This window comes from Mustela nivalis (assembly GCF_964662115.1).
Source record: "Mustela nivalis genome assembly, chromosome: 13".
Taxonomy (NCBI): domain Eukaryota; kingdom Metazoa; phylum Chordata; class Mammalia; order Carnivora; family Mustelidae; genus Mustela; species Mustela nivalis.
The window spans coordinates 92,773,926-92,790,919 of NC_139032.1; the positions used below are offsets into that span (position 1 = coordinate 92,773,926).

The 16,994-nt window shown below is 65.5% G+C and overlaps 1 protein-coding gene across 6 annotated transcripts in view; it reads right to left on the reverse strand.

Annotated features, from left to right (window-relative positions):
• Positions 1-16,994, reverse strand: part of EXD3 (exonuclease 3'-5' domain containing 3) — a 78,421-nt gene that overhangs the window by 43,526 nt on the left and 17,901 nt on the right. For all 6 annotated transcript variants that reach the window (XM_082696411.1, XM_082696409.1, XM_082696410.1 and 3 more), the window contains exons 4-6: positions 10,741-10,805; positions 5,408-5,569; positions 4,896-5,063 (exon numbers count right to left, since the gene is read on the reverse strand). In XM_082696411.1, the coding sequence (XP_082552537.1) occupies positions 4,896-5,063; positions 5,408-5,569; positions 10,741-10,805 (395 nt within the window). The remainder of the gene's footprint in view (positions 1-4,895; positions 5,064-5,407; positions 5,570-10,740; positions 10,806-16,994) is intronic.

Consider the following 16,994-nt stretch of genomic DNA (forward strand, 5'->3'; position numbering starts at 1 on the left):
CACCTCCCAGTCACGGCGGGCACAGGCTCAAGGGCCCAAAATCCAGAAGCCTCCCAGCAGACAAGCCAGGCTCCGGGAGGGGGGCAGGTGGGAAGATGCGGCGGTGGCGGCGGGGGGGGGGGCTTCCAGGCTGGGGTGTGGCCGGGATGGGGCGTCAGGCTGGGCGCTGGGCCGCAGGGGCTCTGCCCAGGGGGTGTTGCTGAGTGCACTGAGGATGCACAGGGAGGGTGGACAAGAGCCGGGAGCTCTGTCACGCTCCCAGGCACCGGCGCCCTGTGCCTCCCCAACATCCGCTCTCGCCTGCCCCTTGCCTGGAGTGGGCCTTCCACCAGCAGGCGCCTGGCACGGACAGTCACGGCGCCCCAGCCCGGAGCCAGGGCTGTCCTCCCTGAGGGCCTGAGGTGCAGGGCCCTCCTCGCACTTTCCACAAGGCCTGCTCTGCGTGTACCCCCAAACCACGAATGACTGCACAGCTGTCTGTCCAAGCGGGCTGGCCCACAGGGGAGAAGCTGGAGTAGGACGTGGTGTGGTCCGTGTGTGTTGGGGGGACGCACAGAGTTGCCCCTCGGGTCCACAGAGGAAGAGGCTCTAGCCCCAGCTGCCTGCTGGTGAGGCAGGGGGCGCAGCGGCCCCAGGAACGGGACGTGGGTGCTGAGAGCCCTGAGCCGCGGGGCCTCGCTCACACTCAGCACAGAGGGCGCCGGGGCCCTGAGTGCCCGCACGTAGCGCAGGCCCGGCTACTATTAATAATTTCCATACATCGTGCTCCCATTATGAGCAAAAATAACCAGCAGAGGGCCGGGCGCCCCGCCCCACGCAGCTCACACAAAGGACCAAAATAGCGGCCTGGGAAAGGCTCGCTCTGGCCTCCGGCCTCCGGCCCGGGACTGTGGGGGTGGGGGCGCAGGGCTAGGGGCCTTTCCCTGCGTGGAGCTGACCCAGCGCCTCCACAGCCTGGCTGTGGTCCAGGGCTCGGCGGCCTCCAGGCCCCTGGGGGCCCAGGGGTGGGGGTGGGGGCACCGGACAGGGGACGGGGCCAGGGTTGGAGGAGGGGGAACCACATCGCTTCTGGATGGGAGACCCCCTGAGAAGCTAAGGGAGCACCGAGGCTTTATCCGGGAGCCCCCACCTCTGCATGGCCCCGCATGGCCAGAAACTGGGGTGGTCACAACACAGCTGCCCAAGTCCGGCTAGCTCCTGGGCTCCTCTGGGGTCAACACCTGAGCTGGGCTTGGTCGGGCCAGGCCACTGTCGGGGAAGGGGCTGTGGGAGGGGTACCTGGGGGCTTGGGACCCTCCCACCCTGCAGACCAAGCAGGGGGGCCAGTGACCCTGGGGGAGATGAAGCAGGAGGAGCCACAAGGCAAGGGGCCGGAGGGAGTAGCAGAGAGGACCCCGGGCGCCTGGCCTCACCCGCCCCTCACTGCCTCTGCTGGGGTGCCAGCCGCTGCCATATTCTACCTCTGCTCCCCCAAGGACAAGACTTCCTCTGTGCTCTAGGCCCCAGCCCTCAGCAGGGCGCAGGGGGACCCTTGCCCCCTACCCATCCAACAACCTCTCTGAATCCTGGGGCGGGGCCTGGGTGAATCAGGCTTGGGGTGTGGGGGACTGGCGGCCTAGGTGGAGGGGGGCAGGGCGGGGCCAAGGGAGGTTGGGCACTGCCCCCCACCGCAGCACGGGGAGCTTTGCCATAGACGGCAGCCTGCTGCCCAGTCCCCAGCCTCCCTCTGTCCGCGGGGGCGTTCTCCCTCTCCAGGAGCCAGTGAAGGGCAGGGCCACCCTCTGCCAATCCCAGCCCTCAGGGTCCTTGTCCGTGGTGCCCGCTGGCTTCGGCGGGAGGGGGGTTCGGGTGGAGGTTCTCAGGCTGTGCTTGGAGCCCAGCCCTACGCAGCCCAGGTGGGCGGCTCAGGTCTTGTGGGCACACGCCCACCTGGCCACACCGTGCCTCTGTCCTAACGGAGGTCAGTGGCTCACACCGCCGTCCTTCTCACTCCTTCCTCCACAGCCACCAGCTTCCCGTCCGGCCAGCACTCGGGGTGACCTCTCTCAGCCCGCGAGGATGCTGCAGGGCGCGACCAGCGTGCCCAGAGCCGGGTGACCACCCACATCCTGGGGAAAGTTTGGGACATGCCCCCATTCCGCACCTGCAGCCCTGGGGTGGGGCGGGAAGGGTGGCCCAGGACAAGGAAGGGGGCAGCCGGGGTGGGTGCCCTGGGGGGACGGCTGACAGCAGAACGCTTGGGCTGGCTTCTGTCTTCGGAGGGGGTCCATGTAGGTCAGGCACGGTCGTCAGGCCAGGCTTAGGATCCGTCTCTGGTCATTTTTGTGCCTGAGATTCAGCAGACCAAGCTGTCCGCTGCCTACTGCCAGGACACACGGGCCCAGCGGGCGTGGGACAGTGCCGGAGCTGCTGCCTTGGGGGAAAATAAGGAAACCCAGAAGGGCCTGGTGGCCAAGGCGGACAGAGTGCTCACCGGCCCCCTGGCCGCCCACTCCGCTGGACAGGGGCGCCAGGCAGGTGCCCAGGCAGCCAAGCCCAGACTCCGCAGCCTCAGACCCAGGACGGGCCGGCCTGCCACCTCCACAGCTCAGCTCGGCCTGGAGCCAAGGGGCCTTCCCCCCACCCCCCCGAAGCAAAGCTATCTTTTTACCTTGATAAGCTGTTTAAAAAATGTAAATAAAATAACTCAGTAGACAAAAGCGGGCATTCATCCTGCCCGGAGCCAGCCGCCGCCCTGGACATGAAATATCGGCGCACATTAAGTCGTGAGTCCCTGCTAATCCGAGCGGACAGGCCTGAATGCGGCCCCTTTCGCCGGGCGCGGCGGTGGGCACTGGAGCGTGCATCGCCTGCCGGGCCGCCCCGCTTGGGGACAATGGCTTCTCTTCGCAGAAGGGGCCTGTGCGGGACAAGAGCCTCCTTTGTGTTGGGATTCCTGCCTTGGAGCGCGAGGGGGGTGCATTCAGCCGGCCCTAGACACTCTTTGAAAGGCCCGGGTGCAACAGAAGACGCCGAAACACTAGCCTGCCTTCTGCCTCCCGCATTCTTGCAAGCCCGGCCGCCCCTTCAGCCTGCGGAGAATGGCCCTGCGCCCCAGGAGCGGAGCCCCTGCCACATTGTCCCTGGCGTGGTCATCTTGGTTTCTCAGCGCCCTTCACCAGCCTCGAGACAAGAGCCTGGGCCGGAGCACGACAGCCGCTAACACATGGCCCAACCTCCAAGGACCGAGCACTGGCGGTCCAGGTGAGGCCGACCTCGCCATGAGCCTCCTGGCGGGGACTGCCCCTCGGGGAAGAAGGTCCCTGGGGGGTGGGCCCGGGATCTTGCCTCAGGACGCACTGAAGCCCGAGCCACCACGGGTACGGGGAGCAGTGTCCATGAGCAGCGCTGTCCCCGAATCAGGCTCGACTTTGGGCCCGATGGGGCAGTGGGTAGAGGGGAGTCAGGAGTGAGCCTCTGAATACCCCGGAGCACCAGACCTGGGACTCGGGGAGAGCGTGGCCCTGAGCGGGCGCCCCAGGACCTCTCCACCACCTACTTCCCCAGAGGATGGTCGTCACATCTCAGGGCACAGAGAGGCCACGGGGACCCCTGTGCCTGCAGCAACTACTCACAGCCACTCTTCCCTCCACACCGCAGAGTCCTGCTCCCCGGCCTCATGCAGACCCGAGTCACTCCCGGCACTCCTGGCTGGCCTCCAAGACCTCCAGAGCCCCACCAGCGCCATGAGGCTCCTGAACCCACATCCCCACATCTGACCTTGCTAGGCCTTCCCAGAACAGAGGAGCCGAATGACCGACCCGGCACAGCCCACGCACAGGAGCACCGCACGTTCTGCAGGACTCTGCCATCACGACCCGTAACCCATGCCCCACACTGAACTTCCACAGACACACACGGGCACCAGCCCGGGCTGGTCCCGGGGATCCCTGGTCCAGCAAGGAGCCGACAGGACCCTCCAGGTGTCCGACCCTCACGGGGGCGCCCCCACGGGTCCGATCTGACCCAAGTGAGCCTCCACACAGCAGGAGTCAGGCCGTCCCAGGTGGGGGGAGGGCCTCTTTTAAGGGTCCAGGGAGGTGGCAGGCCCAGCGGGCAGGGCCATCGAGGGGCTGTTCCTGTGGCCAGACCCTGCTGTGAGAACAGCACAGCAGCCAGTCCCCAGGCCTGGTGTGGCTGTGGGCCCCCCACGAGCCCACAAAGGGAGCCAGCAGGAGCTGGAAGTAGCTGGGCCCAGAGGGAACCGGGCTGCTCGCCCCCAGGCCACGACAACACAGAGGCCGAGTGACTTTGCTAGTGGGTGCGAGGGGGGCCTCCAGCCCCGTCCGGTCATGTGGGTGCTCCCTGGCCTGGGAGGGCCTGGGCTGGCAGGGGCGGTCAAAGTGTGGGGACTGTGTGCAGAGGGATCCCACACCCTTGACCCTCTTAGTCCCCCACAGGTGTTCCTGGGAAGTGACCAATGAGGCTGGGTGAGCGGCTGGTCCATGGCTGGTCCACGGCCGGCCCACGTCCGGTCCACGGCCGGCCCACGGGGCTTCCAAGCCAGAGCGAGGGTGTCCTTGGGCCGCGGACCCATTTGAGGACCCGATGGCACCTCAAGAGGAAGGACCCCAGGTGCTGAGGCAGAGAGCCAGGCAGGTGCGGGGGCCGCTCCCAGAATCCTCCAGCTCAGTGCATGGGAGTATCTCCTAGGGCCCCAACGTCTGGCACAGCCCTGAGCTGGGCCTCTGGGGGGCTGGTCCCTGAACCCTCTGCACCAGACCCGATGCCCTCAGCCCTGGGCAGCCCCCAACAGGGGGGCCCTGTGAGCCCATTCAGCCTGGCCCTTGCCTGAGCCCACATGCAAGCCTAGTTCCCGGTCCCTGGTCCCCGGTCCATGTGGGGCCCACACTCACTTCTTTGAACTTGCCTTCCTGGTGGAGCCTGTGGACGTGAGTCAGCAGGGGGCCCGGGTCTGCGTCCTGCAGCTGGAAGATGCTGACCAGCGGCTCCACAAGGCCAGGGGGGCTCTCCGTGAGGACTCTGACAGCACGGGCCTGCAGCTGCTTCAGCCCCGAGCTGCCCTGGGAGACCAGAGAGCTGCCCTCAGCTGGGGGGTGGGAAGGGCACTGCAGCCCGGGTCACGGGGCCGGGCAGACCTGGCTGAGGAGTCCGGCACCTGCAACCCTGTGTCCACAGTGGACACTCCAGGCAGGCCAGGCCTAGAGGCACAGGCGAGGGCGAGGTGTGCTTGTGGGGGGCGCTGAGGGTCAAGCCCATGGACGCAGGAGTCCAGTCAATCGCAAGGTGCCAGGCCCTGCCCACCCGGGGTGCCAGAGCTCAGCAGGCTACACAGGCCAGGTGAGGCTGGCCGGGAGCCCACTGTGCCGAGAGGGACGTAGCTGGTGGGGCCGTGCGCAGGGCTCACCTGGGCCAGCCCTGGGAGCGGCTGTGCGGACAGCCAGTGCGCCAGCTCCCAGGTAAGCCAGGCCTCCAGGGAGGGGCCCTTCCGCTGCCAGCCCCTGCTGCTCTCCAGCACCGTCCGCGGGTCGGCCAGGGCCGCGAAGCCCCGCCGAGCCTCCTCCCGGAGCTGCAGAGACATGGGACCTCGCTGCAGCCCCAGGACGTCCTGCCCCAGACCGCCCTGCAGAGCCTCCCCACCTGCACTGTCCCGAGCAACACTGGCTGAGAGAGGGGACGGGCCATCGGCGCCATTCCCCCTCCCCGTCTCCCCTCCCCGGTGCTCTGGTCTGGTCTGACCCGCCGGGCCCGGGGCCGCCCACCGTCATGGCCCCGTAAAGAGGGGCCCCTCTGAGAGGCTGCAGCCTCTGGGCCTCGCCCCACGACCTGTGTGCTGCCCGGGGGACGCACGCCGGTCCTTCAGACACAGTGACCTGGCTGCAGTGCCCAGCAAGCAACGAGAAACCAAAAAAAGGAGGAAAAAACGCAAACTGAAAAACACCTTTGATTGACTTTCCCACCTCTTGCACCGCGGAAGGTCTGGAAACACGTGGGCGCCGAAGGAAGGAAGACCTCTCCCTCGGGGGAGCAGGTGTCCTCTGAGTGCCACCTCGGGCCCCTGCACGCGGCTGGCTCTGCCTGACTCCGCTGTCCCCTGCAATACCCTGCAGCGACGGGTCTGCTAGCAGCCCCGGACTCTTCGCCCGGCCACCCCGAGGGCAGAGCTGCAGGGTGTGGGGTGCGAACTCGGAAACAGACACCCTGACACCTGGGGCCACTCCGCCGGGAGCGAGGAGCTGAGCCCCGCTGCCCCCGCAGACCTGAGGACGGCCTCTGGCGCGCGACACGGCCACGACCAGGGAGAGGCGTGCAGAGCCCACACGGGGGGGTCAGGGCCCACAGGCCCACCGTCCCCATCTCCACCAGGCCCCAGGCCTGCCCGGAACATATGAGAGAAGACACCGGAGGCTGAGCAATCTCCTGCTCATGGAGGGAAAGTTCTCGAGAGACGCAGCTCCGGGCTTGGGTCCTGACGTGTGCACGGCTCCCACTCAGGGCCTCCGAAGAGCAGCTTGGAGAGGCTCAGAGCAGAGCGGGGAGGCCGTGTGCTTGGGACCGTGGCTCCTACCTACTGGCCAGCCAGCTCTTCTCCTTGCCCGAGAGGCCACACAGACCCCTTCCCAGCAGGACGGCCCCTGGAAGCCCCAGACCCACACTACGGCCAACCGTGGGGTCAGCTCCTTCCGCTGGGGTCGTGCAGCTGCCCTTCATGGTGGGAACCTTCCTGGGGGCTGGCATTAGGGGAGCGAGGGGGCACGTCCTTCCGAGATGGTCACAGTATATTGTTGGCGTGGCAGCGGCCGTGGTGGCTCCGCCCCTCCCGGGAAGGCTCAGGAGTGCGGCTGGATGGCGGTCAGCTTCCAGAGTCCCCGGGACCCTGGATAGTCCCCCTCGGGGAGCACAAAGTGCGGGGGCTCACCCTGACCTACCTGACGCGACCGCACCTCCCCTCCTCCTGCTCCTGGGAGCGTCTCAGCCCATGGCTTGAGGCGCCCAGAGTCAAGGGGGCTGGGGCGTGGCACATCCCTGCTCCAGCACCCAGAGCAGGAAGGGCCCTGCCCCATCCCCAGGACCGCCGTGTGCAGGCAACACTCTCCTGGGCCAGGGCCAAGGCAGGTGCAGCCCTGAAGGAATCAGGGCCTTGCTGAGAGCCGAGCCACCAGGAGCAGCTCCTTGCTGCCCCCTGGCAGCTTCCCTGGAGAGAGGAGCCTCCCAGCAGCCCCAGGGACCTCCCCAGGGTTCTGCGGACCGAGCCTGGGGCACAGGCACCACCTCCCCACTGCCAGTTACAAAGGGACAGTGGAGGGGAATTCATCAAGGAGGGACAGACCCCTCTGCTATTGGCCCCAGGGCCCTTCCTACGTCTCTGCCCTGGGAGCAGCCTGGGGCCAGGCCGGGCCAAAACATCCTCCTTGGACAGCACCACTTGGGTCTGGAACTTGGAGAGGCACGTGCGTCCTGTCTGTGTGTGCCTCCTCCTGCACAGAGGCCCCTGCTGTGCTTGGACAGCGCCTGGCACCCCTAGGCCGAGGGCCCCTGCCCACAGAGCAGCGGGCAGGAAACAGGGTGCACAGCTGGAACATGGGCCTTGGCCCTGGCACCCCGTGGGGCCGATGCTTCCTCGGGACCCTCAGAGCATGATCCCCTCAGTCCAAACCACTGTGCTGAGCGGTTTGACCTCTGCTCCCCAGAAGCGAGATGCCGGCTTTCCCCTCGAGCATGCGGGTAAGCTCAGGAGACCCGGCCAGTCTCCCTCGGCAAACACCCAGGAAAGGAGAGGGGGCCGCGCGCAAGGAGGCCCACGGGGTGCTGCGGGGAATGAGAAGGCCGTGGGGAGCAGGGGGGCACATGGGGAACGGGGGGCCGCCTGGGGCTGGGACATCACCGCCGTCCTGCATTTGCCTGTGTTCCTGGCCACAGCATGGGCCCCGCGGGAGACAGCGGCAGTAACAGGAGCTCAGTGAGAGGCCACAGGGCACACGGGAACGAGTCATCGTGAGTGACGAACACGGGGCCCCGAGGGTGCTGCCGCCCCCCACCGTGGTCCAAGAGCCCCTCTGGCCCCTGCGGCTGCCAGGGTGGACCTCGCGTGCTCTCTGGCACGCACTGGCCACTTGCCACCCCTCGTCCCGGAAGATTTCAGTCCGGGCGCCATGGCCCCGTCTCTGGGGCTGCTCTGCCCCGTGGCCTGGCGGGCCGGGCTCCGTGCCGTGTGGACCCTGGCTCCGGAGCTCTGACTGCTGCTCCCTCCCGCCCGCCTGCCCTCTGACTGCTCCCCAGCTCCCCTCTGCCACCCAGCGGGGTCTGCACCTTGTCACACACCCCCCCCCCCCCGCTCGCGCTCCAGAGGGGAGTCAGCCACCCCATCCCCGGCTTCAGGGGACCCTGGTGGTTCTGGGACTTGGCCGGAGCCAGAGTCCCCGCGGCCCTGTGGCCCTGCGGCCCTGCTCCAGCACCTCGTGCGGCCTCCGCGGGGCCGGGGTTTCACACAAGCTGCCAGGGCCGCACCACCTGGGGAGCCCCATCCGGCCCATTTGCTCGCCTCTCCTGTGTCTTTCATCCTCCGACTACCCCCACCCCAGGGGGTGTCCCCAACCCACTGCCCCACAGCCCACCGGCCCACCTCCCCCGTCCCCAGCCCCCTCCTCCCTACCCCCACCGCCCTGACCTGCTGGCTCCCTCTGTGTTTAAAGGAGGGACCACAGCCCCATTTCCTTCCTCTTGATCTCACAAACCCCCAAAGGGCTCTCTCAATCCAGCCTCCAGTTTCCCCGTCCTGTTCCGTGGGGGACCCTGAAACCTCCCTGTGCACGGCTGGCCGTCAGGACAGGGCTCCCTCGTGGCCTCCCTACTGCCTCGAGGTTCCTACGGGGAATCTCCGCCCACTGCCGCTGGCCCCTGGGGCACCACCAGGTCAGAGCTCAGACACTGAGCAGCCCCCCACCTGGCCCCATTCTGGCAAGCGGACCCAGGGGAGACAGCACGGGCCCCTCGGGCAGAAGCTTGGCTCCTGGCTGAGAGCGCCCCGGCCTGCACACTCACTCAGCGCACAGGGACCTGCCCCCGCAGGCCTCTGCGGCACCACCGCAAGTGAGAATACACAGATGTGCTCCTTCACGGACAGAAACCATTGTGGAAGATCTCAGACAGCCGTGCGTGTGACGGGAAATAAGTAACACGCCGGTCTAAGGACATGCTTTCCCGAGGGTCATAAAGACGGGCCACGGAGCCCTACCCGCAGAGACCTGCGACGTGGCGCTGTAGCGGGACAGGCACGCTTGTCAGCGAGCACCTGGGAAGGAAGAGACAGTGGCGCCGGCCAGAGGGGACTGGAACGCCCAGCCCTTGACCCCCACATCTGAGAGTCTTTTTTTTTTTTTTTTTCCACACACTTAGCATATGCAACTTTAATCAACCAAAAGAAAAAGTCCCAAATGTACAAGTGGAAAAAATCAAATTGTTGACACAGGCTTAACTAATATCAGCTACTTTTATGTACAGCGGTATAAGTTCAAAAAAGCCGGCAGATGTGAGGACAGGGGAGACATGACCGCTTCCAGGGCAAGAAACCAGAAGCGCAAAGCCCCCAAAACGGTCATCCCGACGTCGGCTCAAGCCCGGGAAGGCAGGACGGTCTGCGTTCTTCCAGACCCTCCAGAACCAGGAATTCCTGTGGAACCAGTGGCTCCAGGGAACGGGAGAAAGAAGGCTTTCAACCCAGGTTATGAAGTCAGCTCACCTTGACCCAGGGGCAGAGACAAACCTCGTCAACACCGCGTGTGCACCGGGACAGGGGACACACCGTGGATGCACAGAATCCGTGAAGCCGGTTCACCAACAACACAGTCGCGGTGCCTCCGTGTTAGTGCAAAGCCACGGGAGGCAAACATTAAAAAGAGCTTTTGGCTTTGCAAAAACCTTGGCTTTCTCCAGCTGAGGGGAGAAGCACTCCGAGCCGCCATGCGGCAGTTGAGAGGGGCTGATGGCTGCCGCGGAGCCCAGGCCTGTCCCCTTCACACACCACTGGTGACCTGTCAAGCCAGATGCTGGTCCCCCACGGTACAAAGCCAGCCCTGGACCTGGTGGGAGCACCCTCAGCCTCCACAGCGCACAGCCGCCTCTCGCCCACAAGCCTGTGGCCTCTCCTGGAAGGCGCCCGCACGGGACGCCCGCCCCAGGGAGCTCGGCCGGGTCTGGGCACCCGGCCCAACCTCCAATAGCAGCAGGAGGCAAGACACGAGACATGGGCCTTATCCTGACTTGTCCGTCCTCCCTGGAGCCCGGGTGCCCTCATCCTTCTGCTGCCTCTGGGAACAAAGTGCAGAGCAGGGGTGCCCATGGGGCAGGCAAAGTCACCCTCCAGGCCAAGGCCATGGCAGGGCCACCGAGTGCCATGAGAGACCACTACAGCCTCCCTTCCAGGGCCACCCGCATCCCTCAGTGGCCAGAGAGGTTGTCCCCGGGACAGGAGGCCACAAGCTAAGGCCAGTCTGAACAGTGAGTTCCCCCGCCTCACTGGGTGCATAGGTGGTCACCGCCCCCTGGGTCCATGCTGGGCCCTGGGTCCAGAAGCCAGGTGGTGGCCACAGGCCCTTGCCTTGTGCTCTCAGCCTCAGGGGCCTGTGTACTGGTATCCAGTGGGTATCAGCCCAGGGCTCCGGCCCCCACTTGTCTGCCAGGACTTTCAGACAGGGCGGCCCCTGAGGCCAGAGGAGGGGCCCAGCCCCCGCGCTGTCTCACCTGCCGCAGCTCCCGCGTGGACCACAGCGTCTGCAGGGCCTGCAGGAACAGAAGTGGGTCCGGGCCTGGGGGGAGAAGATGGGACTATGCAGAGCCCACCAACCCCACCTGACCAAGGCCGGGGGCTCCCCACGGATGCCACCCGGTGTCTGTGGACTCTTGGCCCACCAACCCCACCTGACCAAGGCCGGGGGCTCCCCACGGATGCCACCCGGTGTCTGTGGACTCTTGGCCCACCAACCCCACCTGACCAAGGCCGGGGGCTCCCCACGGATGCCACCCGGTGTCTGTGGACTCTTGGCCCACCAACCCCACCTGACCAAGGCCGGGGGCTCCCCACGGATGCCACCCGGTGTCTGTGGACTCTTGGCCCTCTCTGGCCAGAGCTCCCTCTGTCCCCTCCCTGGACCTGTGGCCTGGCCACCTGCTGTGCTCATGTGGGCTTCTGCCCACAGCTTGGGGGATGCCCAGGCCTCACGTTTCAGCGGTGGTGGGCTGGAGGTGGGGCCATGCCGTGTGAGCAGGAAAGGGGCAGCAGACAGAAGGGCCAAGCCCGCAGCACTGACCATCAGGGTGCCGCCCTCCGTGTCATGTCACAGCCCACACCCATCCACGGCCCACCAAGTCTGGCCTGCAGCGCCTGGCAAGGCCCTAGAGTGGTCCCGTGCTCTGCCTCCCCAGCCCTGCTCCCCCAGCCCCTGGGGCGTCCCACACAGGCTGACCACCCACAGCCCTGGCCCTCTCTTGCTTGCTCAAGTCCCCAGCACAGTGCGGGACGGCTGGACGGGGACCCCAGTGGGACACCAGCGCCAGGGAAAGCTGGGTTCACCCTCATGCTGGAAAAGGAACTGTGCCCTCAGACCTGGTCTCAGGTCAATGCCAGGGCTGGGGGTGGGGCGCGGGGGGGGAGCTGCCCTGAGAGGTGCCTGCCTGCTCTCCGCTTTGGGAAAGGACGTGGCCTCTGAGTCACCCACAGCCACCAGCGCCCCCTGGCTGCCTCGGGAGGGCCCGCCCCCCCCCCCTGTGGGCACCTGCCCTGGGGCCCCCATTTGGGTTCACCAGTGCCTGGGGGCTGCAGAAAGCCCTCTTGGCCGGGCGAGTCCTGAAATGAAGGGCCGGCCCCTGTCTGACCTAAGACTCCGCAGCCCCACGAGGATGTGACAGGGCACAGGGCCCAGCAGGGCTGCCAGGCCAGTCCGAGTGTGGCCCCAGCCCAGGGAGCTGGGAGAAGTCGTGCTCTGACTCAGGACCCAGCCGTGCCCCTCATGAGGTGGCGGTCAGAGTCAGGACCTGAGCCCACACGCTGGGGGAGGCGAGGTCACCAACAGATGCCCCAGGTCCTACCGGGGCTCAGGAGCTTGGGGCACTTCACCCGCAAATCCACCCAAGAATTGGGGGACAACAGCAAGCCGCCGGGCCACTCGTGAGGGAAAGGTGGGGACACCCGGACCATACCCTGGAGGGCCAGCCGTCCACCTGAGGACACAGACTCGGACACCTGGACAAGACAGCAGCGAAGACTGATGCACGGCGCGGGAGACGGAGTGACACGCTGGGTGCGTTCCAGAAGCAGGGCTGCTGGGCGGGGTGGGTGGGGCGGCGTGCTTCACGAAAGGAGCACGGCGAGAATCGGGCGCTCTCGGCAGCCTCAGAACATTTCGTAAAAGGAACTTCTGTTCCTGACTTGGGAAATGACCCAGCGAACTCGGAACAGAGACAACTCCACTGCCCAGATGGAGGATGTTTGTAAGAAACAGACCCTGACACAGACCCTGATGCGGGCAGCCGGGAGCCTTCCTCGGGAGATGGGGCCAGCCCGAGGCCGCCCGCTGCCCGCGGAGCACGGCCCGGGGGCCCTGGCAGCTCGGAGCCTGCACCCCGCTCCACTCCGACAAACTGGTCGGTCCACAAGCGGAGTCCACTCCGCACTCAAAAGGAATGAGCGGCCGGGCCAGGAGAGGGTCCAGAGGCACCTGCACTCCCAAGAGGACAGGGCCGTCCGGACAGGTCGCATGTGGCAGGGCCCCGGCTCCGGGCTGTCCCGGGAGAGGCTGGCGGGGCACTCGAGTGTGTGAGGCCGCCCTGCAGATGCATGTGCCCGCGCCCTGCCTGCGCCCACACAGGGCACCCTGCCCGCAGGACGGCCCCACCGGCCATGGTGGGCTTCGGGTGCCGGCGTGTCTGTAGGGGGCCATGTGGCGCGCACGCGGGAGTGGATGTGTCTGGTGGGGGAGGCCGTGCGTGGTGAGGACATGGGCAATTGCTGTGCCTTCTGGACTCTCCTGTCGGCCTGACACTGCTCTAGAAAGGGTAAGTCTTTCCAAATTAAAACAAAGGGGTGCCTGCGGGGCTCAGTTGTTAAGCCTCTGCCTTCAGCTCAGGTCTTGGTCCCGGGGTCCTGGGATCGAGCCCCACATCGGACTCCCTGCTCAGTAGGGAGTCTGCTTCTCCCTCTCCCACTCCCCCTGCTGTGCTCCCTCACTGACAAATTAATAAAATCTTTCAAGAAAGTAAAACATTCCTTCTCACTGGAAACATAATTTTGTGGAAAGACATGCAGAATCTGAAGAGAAGGTATTAGGGGCGCTTGGGAGGCTCAGTCAGTTGAGTGTTCAACTCTTGACTTCGGCTCAGGTCATGGTCTCGGGGTCGTGAGGCCGAACGCTGAGTCAAGCTCTGCGCTCAGCCCCGCGCCTGCTTGGGCTTCCGTCTCTCCCTCCGCTGTGCCCCTGCTGCAGGTGCGTCCGTGAGGAGTAATTAAGCGGAGGGTTAGGGTTACTTGGTTGTAGCTGGGACACGGAACATAAGGCCAATGCTAAAACCCCACTGTTCCCCCGTATATGAGTAACAAACAGAAATAAACATTACAAACAATTACAACAGTGCAAAAAAATTCAAATTTCTTTGGATAAACCTGACAAAAGAAATATACACACACACAAAAAAAACCCCAAAAAACAAAAAACAAAAACCATGAAACACTGAGAAAAAAATGAAAAGACCTAACGAAGGAAGGGCCATTCCATACATTAAAGAAGAGAAGCTGTCGCCTGCCCCACAGCTGGTCAGAAGACACCGTGCTGTCCTACCCCAGCGGCGGGCCGGGTACGTGTGCCCGTCCTAGGTCCACCAAGACTACCCCACCGGCGCCAAGAACCGCCTCCCTAAGGCTCATCGGCCTGCAGGGGGCAGCCACGGGCCAGCGCAAAGACCCAGGGCCAGAGTGGGCACTCAAGGGACCCTAATGCGTGACCTGGGTGGCCGTGCAGCATAGGAACTCCGGGCCCCCACTGAGGGCGCCGAGCATGGCTGGCCGCAAGCCTGCATTCGCTGACCGTGAAAGACCAACAGAGCCTCTGGGAGAACATCCTGATGACCTCGGGGCAGAGAGGTCTCCCAAAAAATACAACTTCGGACAAGATTCCCACTAATTAAAAGGATCCCGCAGGAAACTGCAGGACGTGCCTGCCTGGGTCTCATCCTGCGTCGTCCCGCTGTCTACAGGGCCAGCAGCTGAGACCACGGACCCACCCGACCGCTCTGCCCTGGGCGCGCCCCCGCTCGGTCCCCGCAGCAGGGCACGGCCGACAGCGGAGGACCTGCTGTTTGTCCCTCCTGGGCAGTGACCACACTGGCCTTGTTCGAAGCTGTGGTCTGGACCTTGACGGGTGCTCCACGGTGAGCCGGGAGGGCAGGGTGCCTGGGGCAGCTGTGCATGCCCACACTGGGTTACCAGCTCCAGTGGCCTCGGAAAGACTCTGGAAGCCCAAGGGGCAGCTGGAGGGGAACTGAGGCGGGTCTGTGTGGGGTGGGGCATGGCAAGGACACGGCCCGGCAGCCAGAGAGACGTGGGTGGGGTGCGTATGGTGGGGCAGGGGGGACCCTAGGCTGAGCAGGGCTCCCAGGCGGACCCCCAGCCAAAGACACAAAAAGGAGGGCGTCGGGAGGTGTCTGTCTGAAGGGATAGATAAACAAGCTACGTGTCACCTTGCGGGGACCTGGAGGGCCTGCGTCCTGGCAGCTCTGACTTAGGGATTCTGGCAGGAGGCCGGGCTGAGGAGGGCACGTGGGAGCCTGGGGCCGAGGGGCCTCTGTCCATAGGACGGACATCAGCCATGCCCAGAGCCTGGCAGGGCCCTCACCTGCCCGCCAAGGCCTGGAGCCCGGCCGAGCACAAGTTCCCAGCTAACGCCCATCCTGACATCTTGCACCTGCTGACAGGGTCAGACAGCAGGTCGGGGGCCGGAGTCAGATGGCCTCTGGTCTGTGCCTGGTCCCTGACCCCATCCCGGGACCATGAGGGTGGGGACAGGGCAGGAGGCTCTGTGCAAGGGGGACACCAAGAAGCTGCTCGGTTTTAGGGGTCAAACCTCCACACCCACAGCCTGGGCTGCTCCTCTCTGTCCAGATGTGGGACTCACAGGCTGTCCCCGCCAGCAGCCTTCCAGCACATGGGTCTGGGGGCCTCAGGCTCCTGCCGTGCGGGGGCCAGGCACTAGGAGGCACAGGGGTGACCCCCCTGCCCTGTCCCCGCCCCCATCCTCCTGCTTCCCCAGTGCCCACCAGACACCGAGAGCCGCCAGCTGCCCAGGGGGCTCCTGAGGAGCCACAGGAGGGAGAGAGCTGAGCGGACGCTCCTTTCCCGTCCGGAATCCGCGGTTAGAGCGAACATGAACGAAGTGGGCCTTCCTCTCGGGGGAGCAGGGCCGTGGCGGGCAGGGCTGAGCGGTGCAGGGCACACCGCGCCCCCACGCGGCCCCCCGCCCTCCTCCAGGGATCCAGGCCAGGACCCACAGAGGCTCCCGCGGCCAGGCTGGAGTCCCACCCGGCACGAGCCGGGGGCCGTGCCGGACGTGCCGAGCCCGGCTGCCCATCCAGACCCACCGTCTCTGCAGGTCATTGCTGTGTCCACCTCCACCCCCGGGGACGGCCATCCTGACCCTGCTGGCCCTTGGGCAGCTGCAGAGTGCCAGCGTCCAGCCACTGTCGCATCTGCATCTGCCGACCCAGAAGCGGTCTCCACCCCACCCTCCACAGCACCCAGTGTGAGAATGTCCACACGACTTGTGGGGTTGGCGACGTCCTGCCTCCCGGGACACAGGCACGCGGTTCCGTGGCAAAGGTGGGGACTGCTACTCTCTCCAGATCTCGTTCCTGCCCCTCTCCGTCCTGGGTTCCAGGGTCGACCCTCCTCGGGACACGATGTTGGGCTCAGCCCTTCACGAGCAGGAGTCGGTGAGGACAGGTGGCAGGCACAGAGAGGGCCTTCCTCGAAGCCCCCAAGTCCAAACCCTGCAGGGCCCCCCCGCAGCACCCCCACCCGACAGGCAGGATAAGGTCTCCTGTGGGGGCCGCCCCATCCGGGAAGTGGGATGAGAGGGCCTTGCCGTCCTGCTTCCTCCAACAAATCAGGAGCCCCCAAGACAGGACCCCCCTCCCCCGCCTCGCCAGCGCTCAGCCCAGGCGCCCCGAAGCAACAGGCCGGCTGCGGGAAGTGCTGACAAGCCGGGGCCTCCACACAGAGGCAAGCCCCCGCCCCCGGCCACCACCGCCGCTGGTGACGTCACCGCACACCTGGAGAGCTCCTCCAGCAACGGGCACCCACGCAGGTGAACGTGGCCGTGAAGACATGGAAACCACCCAATTTCAAGGACAAGTTAGAAAATCTGCTAGAAGAAAGGATCCTACTAACAACAGGACTTCAAGAAGACGAAACACTCAGGTTTAAAAAAGTAAGGAACAACGTGGAAGATCTACTCTGTAAAAAGCACAGCTAAGAACAAAAGAACAAACAGGAAGGCAAACCCTGTCCTTGAGGGGCGTTCCTGTTTTTACCCAAAACACACACGGGTCATTTCTACGGTCCCAATCCTGCAGGTCAGGAGCAGAGCGAGGCGGGCACCTGGGCTCCGGGAATGGTCACCTCGACTCCTCAGAAGTAGCCACCAAGGCCAAGCCGCGTTCAGGGAAGGAACCGCTGGGGGAGGTCGGTCCACACCGCAGACGAGCCGCCACAGCCTGGGGCCAGCCACCAGCGCAACGAAATTCAGGGAGAATACAGGATTTCTGCGGAGCCAAACGAGCTGATGCTGATGTCGGGAGGGAGGGAGGGAGGGAGGGAGAGAAGACGAAACCGCGAGGGTTGTCGGTCCCGCGGGAGAATCACCGTGAAACCGTGGCCACTAGCACTGCTGGCGCACGAGCGGACAGAGACCAGAGCGGAAAGCTGGAGACGAACCCAAAAGACAGGGTAG